The 24,837-nt window shown below is 32.8% G+C and overlaps 2 protein-coding genes across 2 annotated transcripts; both read left to right on the top strand.

Annotated features, from left to right (window-relative positions):
* On the top strand, window positions 6,591-14,022 carry LOC109333582 (protein HOTHEAD-like). The gene is made up of 6 exons (XM_019569093.1): window positions 6,591-6,787; window positions 7,538-7,916; window positions 11,777-12,087; window positions 12,315-12,700; window positions 13,155-13,723; window positions 13,802-14,022. The coding sequence occupies exons 1-6, from the start codon at window positions 6,712-6,714 to the stop codon at window positions 13,854-13,856; spliced, it is 1,776 nt and encodes a 591-aa protein (XP_019424638.1). The 5' UTR covers window positions 6,591-6,711; the 3' UTR covers window positions 13,857-14,022.
* Window positions 16,328-23,357, top strand: LOC109333563 (chaperonin CPN60-like 2, mitochondrial). Its single transcript, XM_019569054.1, has 18 exons — window positions 16,328-16,472; window positions 16,575-16,706; window positions 17,031-17,190; window positions 18,651-18,826; window positions 19,122-19,217; window positions 19,298-19,402; window positions 19,864-19,950; window positions 20,039-20,128; window positions 20,571-20,651; window positions 20,814-20,882; window positions 20,959-21,036; window positions 21,558-21,653; window positions 21,741-21,840; window positions 21,958-22,061; window positions 22,191-22,296; window positions 22,640-22,718; window positions 22,979-23,084; window positions 23,140-23,357. Exons 1-17 carry the CDS (start codon window positions 16,413-16,415, stop codon window positions 23,082-23,084), a joined length of 1,725 nt encoding a protein of 574 aa, XP_019424599.1. The 5' UTR covers window positions 16,328-16,412; the 3' UTR covers window positions 23,140-23,357.

The raw sequence follows: 24,837 nt of genomic DNA, 5'->3' as shown, positions 1-24,837 counted from the left end.
ACTTCCAGGTAGACAAATAGTGTTTCAACAAGTTCTAGGTTGGAGAGCACTAGGGGTGACCAAATAATGTTTGAAGATCTGGAAGGCCTTATCACAATCATTCGACTAGTCAAATGTTTTGCTTTTCTTGAGCAGTTGAATGACTGGGATAGAATTTTTGGCAGATGCAGGGAGAAATCTGGATAACACTGTCAATCGTCCATTCAATTGTTGAACCTCTTTGATTAAGCGAGGGCTTCACATATCTATAACAGCTTGAAATTTCACCGGATTTGCCTCTATACCTCGGCGTGTTAGTAAGAACCCAAGAAACTTCCCAGGCTCAACCCCAAAGGTACATTTTTCCAGGTTGAGGCGCATGTTGAATTTACGTAACCACCTGAATATGGCTTCCAGAATAGAGACATGGTCTTCTATAGGTAGACTTTGGCAATCATATCATTCATGTAGACCTCCATATGATTCACAATCTCATCCTCAAAAACACCATTCATCATCATATGATAGGTAGCCACTGTGTTTTTTAACCTTAAAGGCATGACCCTGTAACAATATGCAGTCATAGGTGTGATGAAAGTAGTTTTATCTTGACCTAGCGGGTACATAGGTATTTTATTGTATCTGGAGTAGGCATCCATAAATGATAAATATTTATAGTCGTAGGAGTTGTCCACTAAGTGATCAATGTTTAGGAGGGATATGGATCTTTGCGACATACTTTGTTTAGATTCGTGTAGACTATGCACATCTGTCATTTCCTTGATTGTTTCTTGACAAGTACCACATTGAACAGCCAAGTGGTATAAGTAATTTCCCGGATAAAACCGGCCTCCAGGAGTTCAGAGATTTTCCGAGTAACCTCGATTGTTCTTTTGGTGCCCATTTTCCTCTTCTTTTGGGCTATTGGCTTTACCCTAGGGTGTGTAGTTAATCGATGGCAATTGATTGAGGGGTCAATCTTTGACATATCTATAGCTAACAAAGAAAAAATATCTTTGTTGGCCTCCAAACATTTAATCAACCTCGACCTTTGAGCTTCGGTGAGGGTGTTGCCAATGTATACCAAATTGCCCTTTATTAGCCCAAGTTTTAGAGAAGTTTTTTGCCCTCGGGCTGAGGTCGGAACTCACCTTCATCTTCTCTAGCGTCTAACTCAACCAGGTGCACACCCCTTTGTCTTTTCATCGGGGGTGGCGTTCTATTTGATGTTTGACTTAGACAGAGGCTCATCTAGTAACAACTTTTGGCGCTATATTGGTCCCCCTTTACAGTGCATACCTAGAGATCATATTAGAGGAATTTCATGCACAAGTATGGTGTGGAGACCACTGTCTCAAGACGATTTATTGTTAGTCGGCCTATAATAGCATTGTAGGCAGAATTACTATCAATGATAAAAAAACGTCGCTTAAATTGTCTAGGTTAAAGGCTGGTCCCTAGTGGTGAGTCATATGTCCATATATCCTCGAGGGGTGATTCCTTGCCTGGTGAAGTGGACCAATTGGTCGTCGTAAGGTAACAAGACTATATCCTTTAGTTCTATTTTGACGAACAAGTCTTATAACATAATATCTGCCAAATTACCTTGGTCGACGAAAAGTCTTTCGACCTTCTTGTTATTCATCTTGATGGTGATGAAGAGGGGAACGTCATGACCGTGGACAACACCTTCATAATCACGTTTGTCGAAGGAGATTAGGGGTGCTACCATGTTTTCATATTACCATGTTTTCATATTGTCCTAAAAGTGCCCCCTTCGGCAAATCCTCTTGATATGGTATTAATGTCCACTGGACTCCATTGTCGTCGGTTACTAGGGCGATACCTGTCTCCTTGATCCCTATTTGGAGGATGCTCCTATTGACTTTTTAGGGAGAGCGTCTCCTAGAAGGACTGGGTCGACGTGATGGTGGCGATCGTCCCTGTCGGGCTTCCTTGGCAATAAAGTGTTGTAAATGACCTGCCTGAATAAGTCTTCAATAATGTCTCGTAGTTGGGTTCACTCTTCTGTAACATGCTTAGAAATAGTGTGGAAGTCATAGTATTTAGATCGATCTTGGGTCCCCCAGCTTTCTCCCCAGGTTGGGCTTAGGAAGCTGCACCAGATGAGTAGCCATGACTTCTTCTATTATTTTGGAGCGACTAGCATTGAGGGGAGTGTATGTGGAATATTTTGATTTTTTGGTTGGTCGAGGTGGGTCATCTCGGGGATGTTCATGAAGTTTTGGTTGTTCGGTTTTCCATGAGGGGAGTTGGTATTCTATGTGGTCAGAAGATGGGCGGGTTGGTTGAGTTTCTTCCAGGTTGATAAACTACTGAATCTTCGACTAAAGGTCTTCCATGGTAAGGTCTGAGTATTTGGCCAATTATTGCATGAAGAGGCCGTCTTGCAGCCATGTAACCAATATGTGCACTGACACCTCTGGACTTAAGGTGCGGACCTTCATGGCCTCCATGTTGAACTTGTCCAAGTATGCACAGAGAGGCTCATGCTGTTTCTACCGGATGTTGAACATGGTATAGGAAGATCTTGGTTGTTTATTGCTTGTCGTAAACCAAATGTTGAACCCGTTGGCGAGAGTTACCCATTGATCGATGCTATTTGGTGCCAACCATGTAAACCACTACAAGGCAGCACGTTTCAGGATGAGAGGGAAGACTCGACACATGATGGGGTTAGTCACCCCATGAAAAAGCATAGAAGTCTCAAAGGCATCTAGGTGGTCTTGCAGATCAGTGGTGCCATCATATTGGTCAATGTTACTTTAGCGAGCTAAGTGCTTAGGTAGCGGTGAGGACATGATTACTTTAGTGAATGGGTGTCTTGCTCGTGAGGAGCTATAGTCGGAGAGGTGGGTTGTATGGGTGGTTTTTGTGTTTGGGGGCTACAGGTTGGGATGCTTCGGCGGACTCGGCAGAGTGCTCATCGGCAATTGGCCGAGAAGGTCTATTACTAGACTCAAGTTTGTGCTGGCGGAGTTCAACTAATAGTTAGGCTTATTGCTGGATAATTTGGCCTTGAGTTTGGATCATATGGAGGAGCTATTGAGTGGTAGGTGTTCTAGGGTAGGGTTTGGAGATGACTTTGGCTTGCTTGTTGGGATGGTTGTACTAGTGCTGGAGGGTCAATGGAAGGAGTATCACGATTCGGAGGCATGTTTGTAGTGATTGATTTTGCTTGGATGAGGGGTTGAGCTTGGTTATGGATGGTCACTATATTGTAGGTAAGCCATAGACGACGCTAATGTTCTTTTGTGTTGATCGAATATGGTCGGAATTGGATGCACGGTTGAGTAATAGAAGTCAGGAACCTTGGTCTGGATGCTATCTGGACCCGCCAGGGAAGGTATGTGAAAAGGTTCTTCGACGATCAAGTCAATATGTGATTTATGAGAGAGAATGATAGTAAATAAGAGAGAAGTGAGAGCATGAAGCAATGAACGCAAACAATAAATGAGGGAATGAGATATTATTAATATTTCCTATGTATGAGCCTCTTATTTATAGAGTTTGAAATGGTTGACGTGACATCTGGCCAGTGGTTGGTTATAATTTAGTAGGTACGGTAGGAGTATGGTAAGCGTATATCGAGTTGTCCTTAACTATCTTGCATGTTTGCTATTGTCGATCTTTTGGGGGCAAGTGAAACTTACAGGAGGCATGACAGGTGGAATATATGCAACGCATTAATGACGAGCCAAATACACATTAATGGTAAGCTAGAGGTACATTAATGGTGATTCAGATGCATTAATGACACTTGTAGTAATATTAGTCTGGCCTTGATGGGTGAATGATGAATGCTTAATATAATTCTATACTCGATACGATTATGAAACAACCCGGATTTAACCAGGTGGAACACATACCAATATATAAATCAACCGACTAATTACATGGAAGATTTATAATGGATATATGTAATGTTTCATAATTAACTACCATGTTGTAATATTTTTTGCATTGCCAACGTAAAAATTTACGTACAGTCATTTATCATTCATTTGTATTATTTTTTTAAAGAGATAATACTAATTAAACATGAATAATAGATAATGCAGCGAGAATATATAAAATTTATATATTTCCGATATATACAATTTTTTTAAAGTAAGAGGCGATATCATATATTAGAAAAAGGTTAGTCCTTTATTAATGGGCGAAGGAACCCTTCCATATACCAAAAAAGATATTAGAACTTCGAAAATTTTGAGGATCAGGCATTCATTATATAGATTTAAAAAAATATTAATTAGTTGGAAATTTTTAGAAGAAAACTTTGGATGACTACAAGACAAACATTAGAAAATTTACAAGATCATTCAGTCACCAACTTCCACAAGAAATATCTTAGACTATAAGGGCAAACAACAAGAAGGTGATTGCCCCCTTTGATTATTTGGCACATTTTTTTGTTTTATCAAGGTTATTTTCACCTTTAAGTAAGGAATTAATTTTAGGTACATAATTGCCTTTCCCGATAGATATTACTTCCAGGAATAGAATTCTTAATCTTTTAATCATTTTAGGATTTAATGAGGTCTTATACTACTGGAGCAATAACAAGAAGGTGAACAAAAAGGTGAAGTTGACACACATCTTGTTGGTGTCTTGGTGAAGTTGATACACATAATCTACAGAGCACAATCATATTTCTGCCGAAAAATCGAAGAACTTTGGAGCATTTGAAACTGCCTAAATTTACCCGCATATTTTTCTAAGTAAAAGATATGTGTTAAATATGTAGCGTGTATGAAAAACCCTTATTAGTATACTTCCTAAGTTAAGGTATTGAGTACTCTATTCATTGCCATATGCAATACGCTTCCCATTTATATCACCATATCTCTTGCTAATTAAAAATTTATTTGGAAGATTTATTTCATTTTAACCATCATATAAAACTTCACACTTCTATTTATAGTGAAAACTTTACACTTTTGAGCATAAGGAGGCATGATTATCTAGTCTATCACAATAATGAGTGAATTTAATATGTATATACTGATAATGTAAGTATTATTAACATCTTTAATAAATCATTCATCATTTATATATTAACTATCATTAATTCTCGAAAAAAGTAATATAAAATAATGATAAATAGTAGGCTAATAATGTAAAAAACTTTATACTAATAATGCATAGATTTTAAAGCGTGAGGCTGAGTTGGAAGGTGGAGACCCTCAAACCATGTTAGGGTAATCACTAACATCTAACTATTAACATGGGAACTTTCATTCCCAATATGGTTCATATTCCTATTCTCAGCCTAATCAATTCTAAAATATGTAAATTGAAGCCACTTTGTTTAGACTTTTCTTTTTCCTTTTCCAGGCTCATAGTTCAACACATTATAGTTTGTAATTTTACATTAATCACTTTTCGTAAAAAAAGTTTATAAAATTCATTTTTTTCTAAAAGAAAATCTATATAATTGTTGGCCCTGTTTTGGGTTTTTTAAACACTGGCTTAAGAACTAAGCCTAAAGAATTAAAAAAATGAAATAAAATATTGATAAATTAAATCTATTACTTCTTTAATATATTAAATAGTTAACTTTCTTATAAAAAAAATCAATCATCATCCTTTTAGGTCAATGTTAAGAAAATTATTTTTTATCAGCCCTTAATCACCTAATCAAATGGGTTATAGTTTCATATTCACGTTCCAATTATATTAACCAATATTACTGGTAGCAGTGATGTCACATACTTTCCACTATATGAATAATTCTATGTAGGATTCAATTCAAATTCATATGATAACAATGCAAAACATTTTCTTTTATTTCTAATTTCTATTATTGTATTCTCTTTGTAGGTGCTGAGAATGTGAATGTTGGTAACAATAATAATGAATAACTAAGTCAAAGTACCAGGGACAGTTGAATCAACATATCCAGGTTGTGAACTTTAATCTAATAACAAAAAAAAAAGGAGGAAAAGGAAAAAGCTTACATATTTTTTGTGGGATATTAGTTTTAGAGGGTGATCATAGGCATAATAATAAAATGGTCTGTTTTCAAAACCTAAAAATAACTTATTTTATTTTTGTGTGGAAGTAAGATGATTTACAATACATTTATCATTCACAAACTTCGTTATAATCTCATGAAGTGGACTGTCTTTTTTAAATTTAACTATATAATTTTCGATGACATATATGTAGGGGATTCAGACTCCTCTCCAATAATAGAGAGGGAAATATTGTATAAAATAAAACAAAAAGTATGATAAGACAATTATATCCTTTTGTTTATACTTGTAATTATTGTCTTATTCTAAAATTAAGTATAAAAGATTACTTCTCTTCAATACCGGAAAGAATCTCTACTCATATGCCGGGTGTTGAGTGAGCTGTCTTTGTATAAATTGATGGACAACATCCGAAAATTACAATTTCAAATCCAATGGCCAGATTCTATTGACTCCAACTGTGGCATTCATTTCATCATTAAATGCTTTATTCAGTGATAGCTTCAGTGTTACTATAGTGTAGAGCTACATTTTCATGCTCTTAATTTTAGTTTTTCATCTTATAATGTTTCATATTAACTAATAGATTATATTATTAAATTAATATATGTACTTTAGATGTATCTTAAGTATATAAATAATGTGCACACAAAACAAGACCAATGAGATTTAGCCAGGTTTGGCAGAAGCAGCTTCTTCAGTTGAGTGCTTTTTCTGTGGCCTGTGACTCTCAATGGCTTCAGTTGGTGCACTCAAATTCTTGTTGTACTTAGTTCTATGGCTCTGCAACTTTCTACCTCAATGTCAAGGTTCATCACTTTTTTCTTCTTACAACTTTATTATATTATTATTCAATTTCATCTTTCTTCCTCTCTACCTCTTCTGTTTGTGTTCTCAAAGATTATTCTCTGTGAAAACTAATTTTATATGCATAAGAATGACATTTTTTCAGAAATATTTCTTCTCTTTTATTTTTCAAGGATAAAGAAGCCAAATTCTTGTATATCTTCCAGTGTTCTTTGTATGTCATTTTTTATATTACATAATGGAATCTGGATTATGTTCCTTGCATGTTGTCATACATAGAAAAGATGTATAACTAGCTGGAAGAAATTTTTACATTTACATTATTCCTGGGCCTGTTAATATTTAATTATAATTGACTTTTAAATATAACTAATATAAATAAATTATGAATGATATATTAATTGTTATAAATATGTACTTTGACACTGGCATAGTTATTACAATGGTCAGTAGGAATTTGCAAAATGTAGTGGTTCTTATCTCTTATATTTTATATGGAGCATCATTTCGTAGCATAAATCTAGAGTTAAATACCTAGATCACATACAATATATTCAATTTGCTAGTTTTTTAACATTTCACACAAATTATTCTGTTTTATACTTATGCTCCTTTTTTTTTGTCTTCAATTACAAATGTGTTACCATTATTATTCTACAATATTTCATCTCACTTTTCTTTTTAAAAAACTATAATTGGTCCTAAGTTATAGCAGAAAATCTAATTAAACTGTTCATGAAATTTGATTGCAGGTAAGCAAAACAAGTATGAAAATAAAAAGTACCCATTTATAAAAAATGCTAGCTCATTCCAAATTCCACCATCAATATCAACAAGCTCAACCAACAATGCATATGATTATATAATAGTAGGAGGTGGAACTGCAGGGTGCCCTTTAGCTGCAACACTTTCTAAGAATTTCAGTGTCCTATTACTTGAAAGAGGAGGTGTTCCTTACACAAATTCCAATGTCACATTCCTAAGGAACTTCCACATTTCCTTAGCAGATACTTCACCAACTTCAGCTTCTCAATATTTCTGTTCAACTGATGGAGTACACAATGCAAGGGCAAGGATTTTGGGTGGTGGTAGTTCTATCAATGCTGGATTCTATACTAGAGCTAGCCAAAGGTAAGGTTTCACTAATTCTATATTCTTCACCCATACCTCTTCATAAATTTTGATCTAGCCAAGTCTAACGCAACAGTAAAGTTGTTACTTAGTGACCATAAATTTACGAGTCCAAATCCTGAAATAGTATCTCTACTTATAAGATAAGACTATATACATCTATCATTCTCAGACCTTACTAAGTGAGAGATTCGTGCTTTGGGTCGTCGTGTTTTTCTTTTATTCTTTTCCATGTTTTTTAGTAATAATTATTAATGATGCAAAGTTATTGGGGGATGAAACTCTAACATTAACTTCTATTAGACTTTTGTTGTTGAATACAATGCATATAGTTGAGATATGTAGCATATGATATAGATGCATTAATTATTTGTTTTCTTAAAGTTTCATAATGAATAAAGTAAATATATACCATTTTAAAAGTTACAACTTTTGTATTTAATTTTTTTGAGTGATTTTCTCTCTTGTATTCCCATGCCAGTGTTAGTTCTATAAGAGGAGTTATATTTGTACATTTGAAATTTGATAAATTCTGTGACAGTAAATCAAATTATCTTTAACTTTTACTTACTTTTCATCTATTCTATGTTATATCTATGGATCTAAAAACTGTAGTCCAAAAAGCACACAACAACTAATAAGTTAGTTGTAAAGATAAATTTTTTGTTTCTATAAATAATCTCTTTTACTACAGATACAACCACCATATGATGTTATTAATGGACCTATGGCGTATGGGTACAAAACTAATGAACTAGCACGTGAACGATGTTAATATACCTTCAACTTTTCAGCAAACTTCTTGTATGTTTATTAAAAAAGGAAAAATAATAATAAAGGAAAGTTGTTTCAAAAGGGAAGAAGATCAAATTTAAATTATATATGTTCATTGCAAAAATGTAAATTATATATTTTCATTGCAAAAATGTAAATTATATATGTTTTTTACTTATCCAGCAAAGTATCTGTTTTGGGAGTGGACAGTAAAAAAATATTTATTTTGAGCCTATCACTTTCCTTTTCTTAAAAAAATAAAAATAGAAATAAATTTGTGGTGAAAAAATAGTTTAACATTATCATACTCTTAGTTTTTTTGAGACTTAACTTTCGGTTATATGTCATGCTAAATCATTTGTTCTCATTTTTTTTATAAAAATAATACTCTGATGAAAATAATTTTGGAGAAGCTGAAGATTATATATTTGGTACATTATATTTAAGCTTTAGGTTAAGTCCCTATTGTATGTTATGTGACTATGTGTCAAGGTAGATGATAAAACGTTCATTAGTACAACTAAATCTTAATTTTTGAGAAAGACATTAATGTTTTCTTTGAAAATCTGGTCCATCTTATAGAAAGAAGGACAACAATCAAAACCCTTGGCATAGCAAGTATCTAAGTTTTTATATAATTCCCCTAGAGTTCTTATGTCCCAAACAAAAAATTTAGAAATTAAAATTATCAAAATCTTATTTTGGTGAGAGTTTACATAATCGTTGTTGAAGTTATTCTCACAAATATGTGTATATAATAAGTCAAAACACTGGTAAATGTATGTCTATAGACTATACATATAACCATTTTATTACAAAAATTAATTTTTATATTATACTTTTATCCTTTATTTATATTCATCACATAGTTTGTTTTTCTATCTTTACCATTATCATATATATTTATATAATTGAGATGGAGATATAATATATAGATATATATATATATATAACATGTATTAATGTTTGAAGATTCTACACTTTAAAGTGGAATAGACATTTGGTGTATAAATATATTGTTAATTGAGATGTCAATTCAAATATACTTATAAGAGTTATTTTCACAAATTATTGCTTTGATAATTGACACATGAGTGTCTATTTTCTCATTTCCATAACCAAATGACAAAGAAAAAACAACTTCATGGAATCTTTTTGCATTTATTTTAGTTTACATAGATGTGTAGTCTTTTCTGGCCAAACTGCCAAATTTGTTTGGTCTATTATGCTGTATTTGGCATGAAATAAATGGCATGGATGAGAAGATAACAAATCATATGCATCAGCATGATGCTATAATTGATTAGAGTTTAGTATCTATCAACTTATTATAAATTTTTTGAAAAGTTAATAATAATTAACATATATGATAAACAATATGCTAACTGCATACTCACATTTTGAGTTTATACATACTAGTGTGTCGATAGACATTTTATGTATGTCGACTTGCATTCTTATTTCTTAGTATTAAATATTTAAGAGAATCATATTATATTTTTTGTGATAAAAGAAATATGAAAATGAATTGTAATTATTTTAAAAAACTATATTGATAATATAATATTTTTAGGTATGTAACTTTCTCTAACTCATTAATATTATATTATTTATGTATAAAAACATTGTAATAATAGTTAATTAGAAGTGTAAAAGAGTCAATAAAAAATTACACCATATTAGATATTTATAGGATGTTTTGGCTATAGATTAATTCTAACAATTTCCCAACATTATATAAATTTAAGTTAAACTCATTAAATGTCATACTCATTCATATTTATTGATACACAAACTTCTGTATGACTCTATGAATTGTAATGTTAGCACAAATGTGTACTTCTTTTAGTTACTTAAAATATAGACAAGTTTCTTCAACATTTTTTTAACTTTCTAGGCAGCTCTCTTCTTTTTTATAAGGCTGACTAAAAACTGTGGAAACATTATTAAATTTGTCAACAATTGTATTAAATTTGTCAACAATTGTATTAAATTTATCAAGACTGCGGACGAGTTTGGTTCAAGTGGTACATACTATTCTTCTTAAACAAAATCTCAGGTTTGAATCTTGTAGATGAAAAAAATATTCGCTGGGAGAGACAATCCTACATACCTATGGATGCCCGACTCAGACAGAATTGCCTCCAGTGCGATGATACTTGTGGGAACCAAATTAGTTTTATATCAAAACTGTCATTCATCAATGAAATTAAATTATTTTTTTATCTTTTCAATCAAATTGAGCATATAAGAATATTTTAATAACAAATTCATTTATTGTATACTAGTGTGTACAGACACTTTGTGCCTGCCGGCGAATATTGTGTGATACTAAATATTCAATTTTTATATATTTCATTTTTTGAATTAGAATGTATTTGTTGTGTTTGGCATACTTTATATTATATTTTTTGTGTTTATGATAATGTTTAATTTAATGTGAGTTATGTGGTTAATTAATGTATTGATGGTAGTTCCTTAAGATTATATAATTTTTTTTGTAAAAATTAAATAATGTGAAGGGCAAAATAGGAAATGAAAATTACACCATGAAGGAAGTTATTTCAAATTTTGATATAGTATAGATAAAACTGAAAATCATACTAGAACCAAAGAAACCTAGTCCTAAAAAGAACTAGAACAATAATTTTCTTCATAAATTTCATTCATCAAATTGTGTTCTATAAATAAACTATTAACACCCTTATTCATTTTTTTTCATGAATGAGAGATATAGACATGAATGTTTTGAGAAAGGGAATGTCACAAATCTTGATTGAGACCATTAAGAAAACCCTGTTATGTTTATATCTCTTCTCCACTAGACTCAAGAGAAAAAACAATTAGATATTGTAATCCAGTTGAAAACCTTGTTGTGTTGATTACAAAATGAAATTATATGAAATGTTAATGCAACTATAACTTATTTATAAGACTTAATGTCTCATCTCACTGAATTTAACTTAGGCAACACTCAACTAATAACTCACTCAGCATTCTAGACCAATATGTTTTTATTTATCTCGTTAGAGTCTCGTGTATTGAGCCGTTCTTCTCCTAACCTATGACATTTTACATGAATGCAGGTTTATAGAGAAGGTAGGGTGGGATGCTAATCTAGTAAATGAGTCATACCAATGGATTGAGAAGAGAATTGTTTACCATCCAAAGTTTTCACCATATCAGGATGCAGTGAAGGAGAGCCTTCTAGATTCCGGGGTGTCTCCATTCAATGGATTCACATATGATCATATCTATGGAACCAAAGTTGGTGGAACTATTTTTGACAGATTCGGCCGCCGCCACACAACCGCCGAACTCCTTGCTTCAGGGAACCCTGACAAACTTACTGTTTTGGTCTATGCCACTGTCCAAAAGATAGTTTTTGATCATAAAGGTACATATAACATTTAGAGTAGTGTGTTAGCACGAAAGATGTGAGAATTAATTCTTAAAAGTTAAATCATATGACTGCTAACTAACTTTTAATCTAATGACTTATTGGCTACTAGTATCTTTCATACTAAAGCATTGTTCTCAATATATGTGTATATCTATGTATGTGGATTAATTCTCAAGTAACTCTCATATGACTGAAATAGCAAATGCTACTTACTATTGCAGGAGAAAAACCAAAAGCTGTTGGGGTTATATTCAAGGATGAAAATGGGAGACAACATGAGGCAATACTAGGAAATGATAGGCATAGTGAAGTGATAGTTTCTAGTGGTGCAATTGGGACACCTCAATTACTAATGCTTAGTGGAATTGGGCCAAAATCTGAACTCCAAAACTTGAACATAACAATGGTTCATGACAATCCATTTGTTGGAAAGGGAATGGTAGATAATCCAATGAACGCAGTTTTTGTGCCTTTTAATAGGCCAGTTAATCAGTCACTTATACAAACAGTGGGTATTACCAAGTTGGGTGTGTACATTGAGGCAAGCAGTGGGTTTAGCCAATCCAATGATAGCATTCACTGCCACCATGGTATGTTGTCAGCTGAGGTATGCAATTTTCTCTCTAAATTTATACAATGTTAATATAACTAATGTGCATACAATTACATGTTAATTATAAGTTCTATGGTTCTAAATTGCGGTCCGTTATCGTAGTCATGGCCTCAATATTGCAGTTTTGATAGTGTCTGCAACTCTATTATAATTGTAATTGCAACCGCATTGTCCATACGTTTTGACAGTTATTGATGACCATGTAAACTAACTGCGACTATAGCCGAAATTTAAAACCGTGTTGAATCCTGTATCATATATTAGTCTCCAATTGTTCCACTTAGCATTTAGTACATTAATGGTTGAAAAAAATAGTGATCAATTACAAGCTAGCTACAAATTGGTCTTAAAATTCACATATATGATCCAGAAATGTCATTAGATTTTAGCAACTATCAATATATATCAATGACAAGTCAGATTTCTGTTTTATTACATGATAAACCAGATTGGACAGCTCTCCACAATTCCTCCAAAGCAAAGATCAAAAGAAGCAATTCAAGCGTTTCGGGATAACAAGCGCGACATACCGATTGAAGCATTCAAGGGAGGCTTTATTTTGTCAAAAGTTGCAAGTGCTTGGTCAGCAGGCAAGCTCAGGCTGAACAACACCAATGTAGAGGACAATCCTATTGTTACCTTCAACTACTTCAGCCACCCTTACGATCTTCAGCGCTGTGTCGAAGGTATTCGACTTGCAACTAAGGTTGTACAGTCACAACATTTCACAAACTACACTTTGTCTGATAGAAAAACCACAGAGAAATTGCTTAACCTCAGTGTGAAGGCTAATGTAAACCTCATACCTAAGCATCCCAACGACACGGAGTCACTCGAGCAGTTCTGTAAGGACACCGTGATCACAATTTGGCATTACCATGGTGGGTGTCATGTGGGGAAGGTAGTCAGCAATGACTATATGGTTCTTGGTGTCGATAAACTCCGTGTTGTGGATGGATCAACGTTTACCGAGTCGCCAGGAACCAATCCTCAAGCAACTGTGATGATGATGGGCAGGTATTCACAACACATTTTTGTTTGGTCAAAATCTACTTATAGATGTTATGATACTATGTCTGTTTTTGTTTGTGACAGGTACATGGGACTGAAGATTTTGAGAGAAACATTGGAGAAATTGGCTGGTGTATAAGGAGGGATGTGTTTCACCAAATCTAAAAATATACAACATTCATGTTTTCTTGGTACAAATATTGTATTATTATTGACTTGGGATGTGATGAAATGGGAGAGGAAAAATGTAAACAGTGTTGAAATATAAAAATATGGTATTTCATGATTTCTTGGTACAAATATTGTATTGATATTTAGAATAGCTATACAAATAACAACTTCAAAACTAATCCAACATTCTAAAGATATCAGAGATGCAACAGAAAGATGAAACAAATATGAGCTTTGGCTCTCTAAAATTGAAGCAATCAGAATGAATTCATTACAATCATTGTTACCAAGTACTTGGTAGAAGTATGTGATTCCTTGGGTACACGATTTGTCACCTATTTATGAAATTTTTACAAGAATTTCTTTTGGACTTGGTCACGGAAAAAGTATAGATCAAGTTCAAAATGCTTTATTCAAGAGTGGAGAATTGGGTTGGCAAGTATGAATCCTAACACTTTGCAAAATGCTAACAATAGATTGATTTAGTTTCTATTTAGAGTAGGAAAAAGGATACTGAACAGCAAGAAGCAAAGGTCTTTTATACTGGAATTTGGACTTAGAATTCATCTGCATTTCACAATTGAAACCTGTTTCTAAGTGTTCCATAGCTGAAGTTTTACTTCAAGAGCAGCTCAGGAAATACATGATACAGATTATGTTTCTATACTTAAAATGGTAAAATGAATATCTCATACAAGGACACAAGTTTATTCATTTTGCTTGAAGTGTATTTTTACCATACTTATAGATAGAGGGACCATATCAGCTGTCTCACAGAGTGTGCCACAGTACAACTATGTGCCACGGATTCTGATTTGGCGATTCATTTAGATATCGATAATTAATGATGAAAGATATGCTTCTTGACTAATTAGAAACCTTAGACAAGATTGTGGTACACTTTGTGAGACTATATGTATTATGGTTCATAAACAGAAGCCATCTCTCATCAGAACTGTTATTCTGGCTATAGTGAAAATTTAGTTGAAAATCAATACTCATTTGTGCTACCTCTAGAGAAACTTCTCAACTGCTGCCAGAACTGTTTCTCTCAACTGAACTCTAGAAAGTTTCCCTTCTGCATCACTTAGAGGACCCTCTTTTTGAAAACTTGAATCAGGAAGAGGTTTCTCAATGTCCTCAAACTCACTGCATGCCAAAGGAAAAAACTTGAATGTTGCAGTGTTAATGCAGAGTTTAACTTGAAGGGGCCACACACAACCGCAAGGGGATCCAGTACTGAGCAATTCATTGACAACTTCACAAATGTGATTTATATATAATTATATATAACTTCTAAGGCTCTAAGGTAATACAGTTGCAAGATTTAAGTTTAGATTCTCATTGTTATTATCTATCTTCTTCCTTCCTTTCTTTAATCTTTTTGTTTTCTTCTCAACATTCTTTAATCTTTTGAAACATCTTGTGTCCCAAAGGTATACCACTTCATGCTCCCTCTAATAGTATGGTTGAGCATGGGCTGAGTTGAGTCTGGTAAGATTTATCCCTTACCCGATCCTAAAAGTTGGTCGAACTGCCCTAATTTTGAAGTTAATCCAACCTTAAATGTTAACGGTATTTGAACCTGAACCCGACTCTAGAACCTAATTAAATATAATACATAAAGTTTTCTCAATATTACTTAAATATAATACATGTTTTCTCAATATTACTTATTATTATGGATTTGCAATTTGAAATATAAGATGATATATGTAATCATGTATGTGTGATGAAAAAATTAGAGAATTAATCATACTTTCGACCAAAGAGATGTCACTATGTTCGATAATTGAATAGAGATGCGTACAAATATAATGAATGAGTACATGAGACGCGACGAATCGGGTCATGCTCGTTCCCTATCTAACCTTAAATAGTGAACTGAATCTAAATTTTGTACCCAAAACTAAATTTGCATAGTAATAAACATATTTATTTATTTTTTATAAATATTATAATATTATAATCTTACTCCAATTTAATATTGCTCCTTAAATTATAGTAATAATGACAACAACCATATAGTCAAAATATTTAATATGAGCTAATAAAGGAAATAATAATAAATATTATATAGAAAATATAAAGTATATAATAAAAAGTTCATCAAAACTTTTTAAAAATTTATCTCTTATAATCAGGACAAATTAAAGTTATTTTTTATACTATTAATATATTCTCTTATTCTATAAGTAAGAAATTAATCTTTTGGTTATTCTCAACAACAATCATCCAAAGAAATCAAATATTTGATATTTTGATCTTTCTATGATCTATGGAAACCTTATATCAAAGTATTATTAATAATAAAATTTTCATATTTAAAAAAATAAAGTAAAAAGTAATGGCCTTCTAGTTTGGGCCATCATCGTCAAAACCCAAAAAATCAAAACAAAACAAAAACCATAAAACCTTAAACCCTGTCTAAAGCCCTATTAGTATTAGCCATTAGTGTTTTACTGTTTTCTCTTTTCTCTTCTCCACACTTTCCTCCATTCATTCTACCTTGTGGCTGCTTGCAATGTACCGATTCGCATCTAAATTAGCTTCCTCTGTTGCTTCTTCCACCTCTAAGAACCTTGTAAGAATAAATTTCAGTTTTTTTGTTAGTGTTATATTGCAATTTGGTTCATAATATGTTTGTATATATTGATTGATGTTTTTTTAATGTTTTTGGGGGTAGATATGTAATGGGGTTATTTCAAAAAGAAGCTATGTGACCAAAGATATCAACTTTGGTGTTGGGGCTCGTGCTGCTATACTTCAGGGTGTTTCTGAGGTTGCTGAAGCTGTTAAAGTTACTATGGGACCCAAGGTATTGTTCTCATATATTGTTTGTAATTCTTGTTAATGATACATGTTGAAACAAGAAACTATAATGTTTTATTTATATACTATAATGTTTTATAATTAGTGTTTTTGATTATACAAGATGAAACAAGAATTTTACATGGTGAAGATCAAGAGTGACTTTATTTTCTCTTAATTTCTATTTGATTGATTGAATCAAGTTGGAAGTCTTTTTGTTGATAGGAATTGTTCATTTTTGTTGATGATGACTGTAATTAGTGTTGGAGGGGAAATTGACATTATATATTGTGACTTTATTTTATTTTATATTTCTAATTGATTGATTCAGGGTCGCAATGTGATTATTGAGAAAAGTCATGGTAATCCTCGGGTGACAAAGGATGGCGTAACAGTTGCCAAGAGTATCAACTTTAAAGACAAATCAAAAAATCTTGGTGCAGAACTCGTGAAGCAGGTGGCGAAGGCAACCAATACTGCTGCTGGAGATGGTCATTACTTTCCTTTCTACCTTTTTATATCCAAAGTTTTGGCATGAGTGTCCATTAAGAATTTGATTTTTTTTTATTATGTGACTTCGTATAAGTTCTACAAGCGAGTTCTAGGAAGCCAAATTGCCATAACATTAATTGAGACATTTTGTAAAGTAGTCAAAGGCCTTTTAAACACACATTTGGTATAGAGCTTACTTAAGTATCAAGAGTTACTTATGAAACCGACTATGATGCATAGATGCAATACAGATAGTGAATATGATATATATACATATATATCTGTGTGCGACATGAAGATACACCTCCTTTTTAAAAATATAGACTCCAATATGTTTATGATATATGAATATAAAATATGCATAAGTTTATTAAACATATAATTATTTTCCAAAATTCCTAATTAAAAAACATTATTCTTAGATATTTCCAATTACAAAATAAAAAGTATATATATATTGTGGTCATAAGAAATCGTTGCCTATTGTTTACAAATAGGAGTAATATCAATGTCATTCCCTCCTTGATCATCACCCGAATTGCTCTTCTAGATTAGAGTTAGGTGGAGAAAGGAATAGAGTCCCTTATGTAGAAACATGTCTTCTTATTGCTTCTCAATGCAATACACAAGCTCAACTTTTTTCTTTGTATGCTCCTACTTGACAGTTTGAATGTTTTTTTCTCTCTCTTTGCCTCCATTTCTTGGGAACCTCAGTGCAAGGGTAAGGTTTCTTCATAGTGACCAAGAGGTCACATGCTCGAGAATGCTGGAAATAGCCTCTTTGCTTGCATGGTAAGGCTGCAACATCTGCCCTCCCAGACACCACTTGGTGGGAGCGTTGTACACTAGGCCGCCATGTTTGTTCCTCCATTTCTACTTGGTTCAATATGTGCTTTGTGTTTTCTCTCTCTCTCAAAAATGCTTCCACCCTGTAGATTGGTTCTTGTGTCTAGATCCTATTTACTGAGAAATATTGTGCGAAAATCTTGGGATTGTATCATGTGTATAAAAAAAACTGAAGGGGTGAGTCAATTCAGATGGTCTTTACAGTATGTATCAGTAAAGTATTAAGAGTGTCAGATTTATAATTTGTTTATAAAAATAGTTTGACTTGGATACTTCATTGCTACTTATAGGTGAAATATCAAAGAGTTTCAATATTAGATATATATCTGATACGGATACAGGAAGCAAATGGAAGTATCGGTACATCATAGGATGAAGAAAATTCTGCCCAATGGTTGCTATAAGCCTATAACTATTGGATTGAATTTATAAGTTATTTAATATTATAAAGATGATTAAAATAGTCTCTCAATTTTTTACCCCTTTTCACACTTGGAAGAAAGCATGGACATGGCCTCTGTTCATCTACGCCGTTAGTTTTCCTTCATAGGCCGTATATTATTTGCATTAAATGGCTTCATCTTACCAGTCAATGTTTCTTCTCTGATTCCAGGTACAACTTGTGCAACTGTTTTGACTCAGGCAATACTCACAGAAGGATGCAAATCAGTTGCTGCGGGTGTAAATGTCATGGATTTGCGTAGTGGTATAAATAAGGCAGTTGATGCTGTAATTACTGATTTGAAAAGCAGAACATTAATGATAAGTACGCCGGAAGAGATAACCCAGGTGCAAGGGCTTCTCAAGAAAAACTTACTCCTGCTAAATGAATTTTGATTTAGAAAATTGATTTATAGAATAATGCTTGTTTATACTCTGCTATCATTATGTTTAGGTGCATAGACATTGAACTTCTTTGGCAGTGGATACTTGAAATAAATTTAGCTCATAGTACTCTATATATTTTTGGATAAAAATTAGGTTGTACCACTAGTTATATTGCTTATAAATAAATTACGTGCCGTTCTTTATACCGGGTTATATTTTGTTTGCTGTCCATTCATTTCTTTTATATAACAACTAGGTTGGAACTATATCTGCAAATGGAGAACGTGATATTGGAGAATTGATAGCAAGAGCAATGGAGAAAGTTGGGAAGGAAGGAGTCATTACCGTTGCTGTAAGAAACTTCATCCATTTTGCGAGCTTATTACTTGCAGAAGTTCCTGTCCAGGTTATCTAAAATTTTAAAGCTTTCAGGATGGGAATACTTTGGATAACGAGTTGGAAGTGGTAGAAGGAATGAAGTTAACCAGAGGCTATATATCTCCTTATTTTATTACTGATCAAAAGACCCTGAAATGTGTAAGTGCCTTCTTCTTTTCTCGCTAAAATTATGTAAAAAATTCTTAAAAATTGAACTTGCATGTTGTTTTACAAGAAGCATTTCAGGGATAAACGATTCCATTCTCTTATTGTTAGTATTTGTTACAGAGTCCCCTTTGTCCTCTGTAATGTTAATGCCTCTATAAGGGAGTCCTTATAGTTGTTTATCTTTCTATTTTGTGGTCATGTGTTAAGGACATAGGGTTGCTGTTCATTTCTCTGAAACCTATTTTCATTTGTAATTTTTTTTTCTATTTGTTCAAATTGTTCTTCATTGCTCCAAGCTAAGCGGTACAATCAATTTGTCATAAATATTACCTTGGTTTATTCAGTTGTACATGATGCACCTAATGTGAATAAAAGCTTCATTTTACTTGGTTAGTGTTATTTGGGTTCATTTTTGTTTGTGATATTCATAATTGTAATTTCCATTTTTTTAGGAATTGGAGAATCCCTTTATCCTCATCCATGACAAGAAAATTTCAGGCATGAATTCGCTGTTGAGAATATTGGAGCTGGCAGTGACGGTGCATAAGCTAATCTTGATTCAATATGCTCGTTTTCATTTGCATTGAATTTTCTCATTCTTTAGTTTGCTATTTTAACGTTAACCAGAATCGAAGACCACTCCTAGTTGTTGCGGAAGATGTTGATAGTGATGCATTAGCCATGCTCATACTGAACAAGCATCAAGCTGGGCTTAAGGTGATTTATGTGGCTTTTCTCTTGGTGATATTCTCAGTTACTTTGTAGTTTGTGGTACATTAAACATGAATGTTGGATTCTTTCGTTCTCTGGTTCACACTTTTTTCTTTATTATCTATTGACTGATAGTTGGCGATCGTAAGTACATATGCATAATTAAGTGGATGCAGTTATCCACATGAGTCTTTCATTTTACGAATTTCTTTTATAAAATTTATCATTTGTAGAAGAATTTTGGTTAATATTGTTGGAATTTCTAGTAGTAACTTTTGAGTGCATCTATTGCTTTTTTTCTCTAGTTTCGGTGTTTGTTTAATGTAAGTAGTATCTATGTATTTTAAACGGACATGCGTGTTTGCCATTTTATTACCAAGCTACTAGGAGTTCGATTTTGTATATACTTGTTTTCCACTTTCTCTATTTAAAGTTTCTTGTATTTTAGGTTTGTGCTATAAAAGCTCCTGGTTTTGGCGATAATAGAAGAGCAAGCTTAGACGATCTTGCAGTTCTTACTGGAGGAGAGGTGATTATCTACCCATGTTTTATTTACCAGATAGTTTTTTTTGGTTCCTGTTACTAGGGCACTCATTTTCTTTTTAAGACTTTAATCATGGCTCATCTAGTCAAGGTTTAGGACTACAACTAGGTATGTACGATGAATAAGTTATGATGAATTTGAAAACAGGTCATCACCGAAGATCGTGGTTTGACTCTTGACAAGGTCCAACCAGAAATGCTTGGAACTGCAAAAAAGGTTTGTGCCTTCAACCAACATCTGTACCTTTGATTTTTTAAACCGTTATATATGCAGCTAATTAAATATGCAATAGGTTACTGTTTCCGTCGATGACTCCATCATTTTACATGGTGGCGGGGATAAGAAACTCATTGAAGAGAGATGTGAGCAGGTATTTTTTTTTTCATTTTTATTGAAAGTATTATATTTTAGCTTGGTCTTTCCTTGTTTAAAATGTTTAGTCATTTAGATGAGTGATTTTTCTATAGTTCCCTTTCTTGCAGAAATAATTGATTTTACTGAAAATAATTACTAGGTTCTTAACATAGGCCTATTCATGCATTTGGAGCACCTTAATTTGCCAATGTAATCAACATGCAGCACTACATGACGATAATGTTTTGTTCCGTGGTTTATTTTCTCGTAGATCTCACAAACAAATTATTATATGCCCGGCCATTTCATACCATTTTCGTGTTTTTGTGAGAACTGCAAAGTTTTCAATTTTGCTACTATGTACATCAAGTGATGTTGGTTGAGCAGACACTAAAATTATGTACAACTCTGACATTTCAGTTTAAAAAAGTTAATCATGTTTCATATCATGACTATTTGCCATTACTCAATTTAAAGTCCCTTCATGTGGCTTGTTTCATATAATGATGTTTAATATAAGTGAATATCATTTTATAGCTGAGGTTGGCTATGGATAAGAGTTCTGCCACATTTGATAAAGAAAAAGCGCAGGAGCGGCTATCAAAACTATCTGGTGGTGTAGCTGTTTTCAAGGTTCGTTACTCGTCCTTAAAATACTAGTTTGTGATGGTTAGTCTGAATACATTACCTCACATGAAAGATCGACAAAAATATCTTCAGGTTGGAGGGGCTAGTGAGGCCGAAGTTGGGGAAAGGAAAGATAGGGTGACAGATGCTTTAAATGCCACTAGAGCAGCTGTGGAAGAGGGAATTGTTCCAGGTAACTTATTTTTGCCCGTTTTTTGACGGGATAAAAAATATGCAGAGGGCTGCAAGTAGCGTGAGCTTTCGAGTATTTGTTCATGTATCAAAGTCAATATGTAATTGTTGTAATCAGGTGGTGGAGTTGCTCTATTATATGCTAGCAAAGTCTTGGAGAACCTTCAAACTCGAAATGCTGATGAGAAAAGAGGAGTGCAGATTATCCAGAATGCACTTAAGGTTGTACCTTTTTGCTGCACCCGACTTTCTTTTTTTATCACATAAACAGCTCTTCCCTCTTCATTTTTTGACCTTTTTTTAACTTTGTAATTTTTCATCTTTTCTGATCATGCATATTCTTTATCACAGGCACCTACATTTACAATAGCTTCAAATGCTGGTTATGATGGTACTTTGGTTCACAGCAAATTGTTGGAACAAGACAATCATAATTTGGGTTTTGATGCTGCTAATGGTTTGTATCCCAATTTTTACACATGAAATCACATCAAAATGCATTATGATTATTATTTGCCTCATATTTTTTCCCCTCCTTGGCTATGGTTCAAGACAATGGAACAAAGCTTCCTTTGGTCTGGTTGCTTGATATAGTTACAAGCTACAACCTTTATAGAACAAAGCTTATCCTGCTTAGAAACTATTTCCAAATTCGATAGAACCAATATATATAGAAATATTTTCTGGATATTCTAACATTAACATTAAAAAAATTCTGAATAATCATAATAATGTAGTAAAGAAAGATTGTTTTTAAGTTATATTTTGATGTTTAGTTGTTGCATATTCTGCTGAAGCAGGTGTCTATGTTGATATGGTAAAGGCTGGAATCATAGATCCACTTAAAGTTGTTAGATCAGCTTTGGTAGATGCTGCCAGGTAAAATCATATCATTACATTGCAATTTTTTCTTCATAAATGAAATATTATTATAAGTGCAATATCTATATACAGTGTAAAGACTTATACACAGTCACTACATCATTCACCATTCATTTGAATTACTTTTTTTGATCGGTCAGTGATGATTAAATATGAATGGTGAATGATGCAGTGACAATGTATAAAACCCGTACATTGTCAATGCACACATTTTTTCTCCATTAGTATATATGTTAAACTATTTTTTCATGATGCAGTGTCTCATTGCTACTGACAACAACTGAAGCAGCAGTGGTAGAGAATGTGAATGACAAAAATAAACCTCCAAGCAGGGTGCCAGATATGGATGATTTGGGCTACTAACCTGTTTCATCAAATGGTGAAAGCAAATTTTTGTATCATTTTTTTTTGAGTGGTTAAAACCTTTGTATTTTATGGAGTGAGGCTGAAATATACAACCTATGATTTACATGTATTGGGGAAATTTGTTTCTCATTCTAGTTATCCTTATATAAATAGGATATTAGATGGAAACTTAGTTATTCATTCTTTAGGATTATGTTTGGTTCGAGATAAGTAGGTGGATCGGGGAGAGTACTTATTAAAAATTCTTTCTTTGGTTTAGTTTTTTATTTGCTCTGGTTGCTAGAATGGTTACGCTGCGTATTCCAAATAGATGTAAAATCTGCTTTCTTGAATAATGTATTTGAAGAAGTTTACATCCAACAATTGTTGTACTTAAAATAAGGTGATAAAGATTGGTCGGGTTTGCAAGTTGAAAGCATTTTATAGAAATCAAGCAACTAAAGATGGTATATAAGTATAGTTGCATACATCATCAATAATGGTTATTGCAAGAGTTACATACTAGCATGTTTTATATATCTAAGTCAACAAGGATAGAGATATTATTCTTAAGTGTTTATATGTGGATGATCTTCATTGTAACAACTCCAAGTCATTAGTAAAATTGAGGAAGAGCGTGTTTACATGATTTGAGATGAGTAAAGTAGACAAATGAAAGATTTTTAATTTCATAAAAGCGAAGTTTATGAGAGGATAATAGAAAATAAAGTTGGCTATTATTAGTAAATGGTCAATTTGTTGAACTAAACATGTTAGTCAAGTTAAATTTTATTTCCTTGAGGAATAGAAATACTTAAGGGACTATGGTGTTTTGTACCATGACTTGGGATGTTAACCACTCTCAATATATAAATTCAAAAGCCCAATATAAGCTCTAGTCATGGGATTCAAACCTGTGACTCAGTCTAATACCATTTGTGGCATCAAGCACTTACCATTAGGCCCAAAACTATAGCTTGTAGTTAAGATGTAATCTTATTTTCTTACTGCTTAGAGACACTTGAGTAATCGTGATGTTATAGTTATGGATTGGGATGTTAATCCCACTCAAATACTAAAGGTGAAGCTGAAATATATTTAAATCCAACAAGTAGTATTCTTTCCTATATATATATCCAAACATAATGATGTATATCATCATATCAGGACATTTACTATATTTGTTCTTTCAGTAAATGTTATCTTTGTTTTTTCATTAAAAATTTTCCGACACATTAACTTATTATAGGTGGATAGAATTTAACTTTTCTCCTTATACTAAAATATGGTTTGTACTGGCTCACACATATGGTAATAAGTTAAATAGGGTTGTACAACTTGTAATACTAGCCTGAACTTACTTATCAATTAAAACGTTGGGTTTATTATTTTATGAATAATCTGATTGCTATTAATTTGATAAATCATTAAAGGATAGCATGGATATCTTATTTGATGCAAAATTTCACACTTTGATTTTATCAACGAGTTTAAAATCTGTGTACTGACAGTGTAAAAAAACACTTGCACTATCAGTGTATACATAGTAAATCCTTTATTTATTTAGTGGATGTCAATATCAAAATCATATAACTTATTATTTTAGATATGCAAAATTTCATTTTTCTTGAAGCACCCTGATTCAATTTCATTTTTACTGTTATGGCATTGCAAGTTTTTTCCTTACATTTTTTCAGTCTTTTGTTGTAATTCTTGTGCACCTACCCATGGTATTATTAGGAAGCCAAAGTTAAGGGAACATTCTACTTCT

The sequence above is a fragment of the Lupinus angustifolius genome, chromosome LG02, assembly GCF_001865875.1.
Source record: "Lupinus angustifolius cultivar Tanjil chromosome LG02, LupAngTanjil_v1.0, whole genome shotgun sequence".
Taxonomy (NCBI): domain Eukaryota; kingdom Viridiplantae; phylum Streptophyta; class Magnoliopsida; order Fabales; family Fabaceae; genus Lupinus; species Lupinus angustifolius.
The sequence above is the reverse complement of the archived record's forward strand: the minus strand, read 5'-3'. Positions and strand labels throughout refer to the sequence as shown.

Bases quoted from the DNA above. Each gene is read 5' to 3' on its own strand.
- LOC109333582 (XM_019569093.1), top strand. From the start codon at position 6,712: ATGGCTTCAGTTGGTGCACTCAAATTCTTGTTGTACTTAGTTCTATGG. The intron at 6,788-7,537 runs GTTCATCACTTT...ATTTGATTGCAG, and splicing joins CTTTCTACCTCAATGTCAAG to GTAAGCAAAACAAGTATGAA. The intron at 7,917-11,776 runs GTAAGGTTTCAC...ACATGAATGCAG, and splicing joins TATACTAGAGCTAGCCAAAG to GTTTATAGAGAAGGTAGGGT.
- LOC109333563 (XM_019569054.1), top strand. From the start codon at position 16,413: ATGTACCGATTCGCATCTAAATTAGCTTCCTCTGTTGCTTCTTCCACC. The intron at 17,191-18,650 runs GTCATTACTTTC...CTCTGATTCCAG, and splicing joins CAATACTGCTGCTGGAGATG to GTACAACTTGTGCAACTGTT. The intron at 21,841-21,957 runs GTAACTTATTTT...TGTTGTAATCAG, and splicing joins GGAAGAGGGAATTGTTCCAG to GTGGTGGAGTTGCTCTATTA.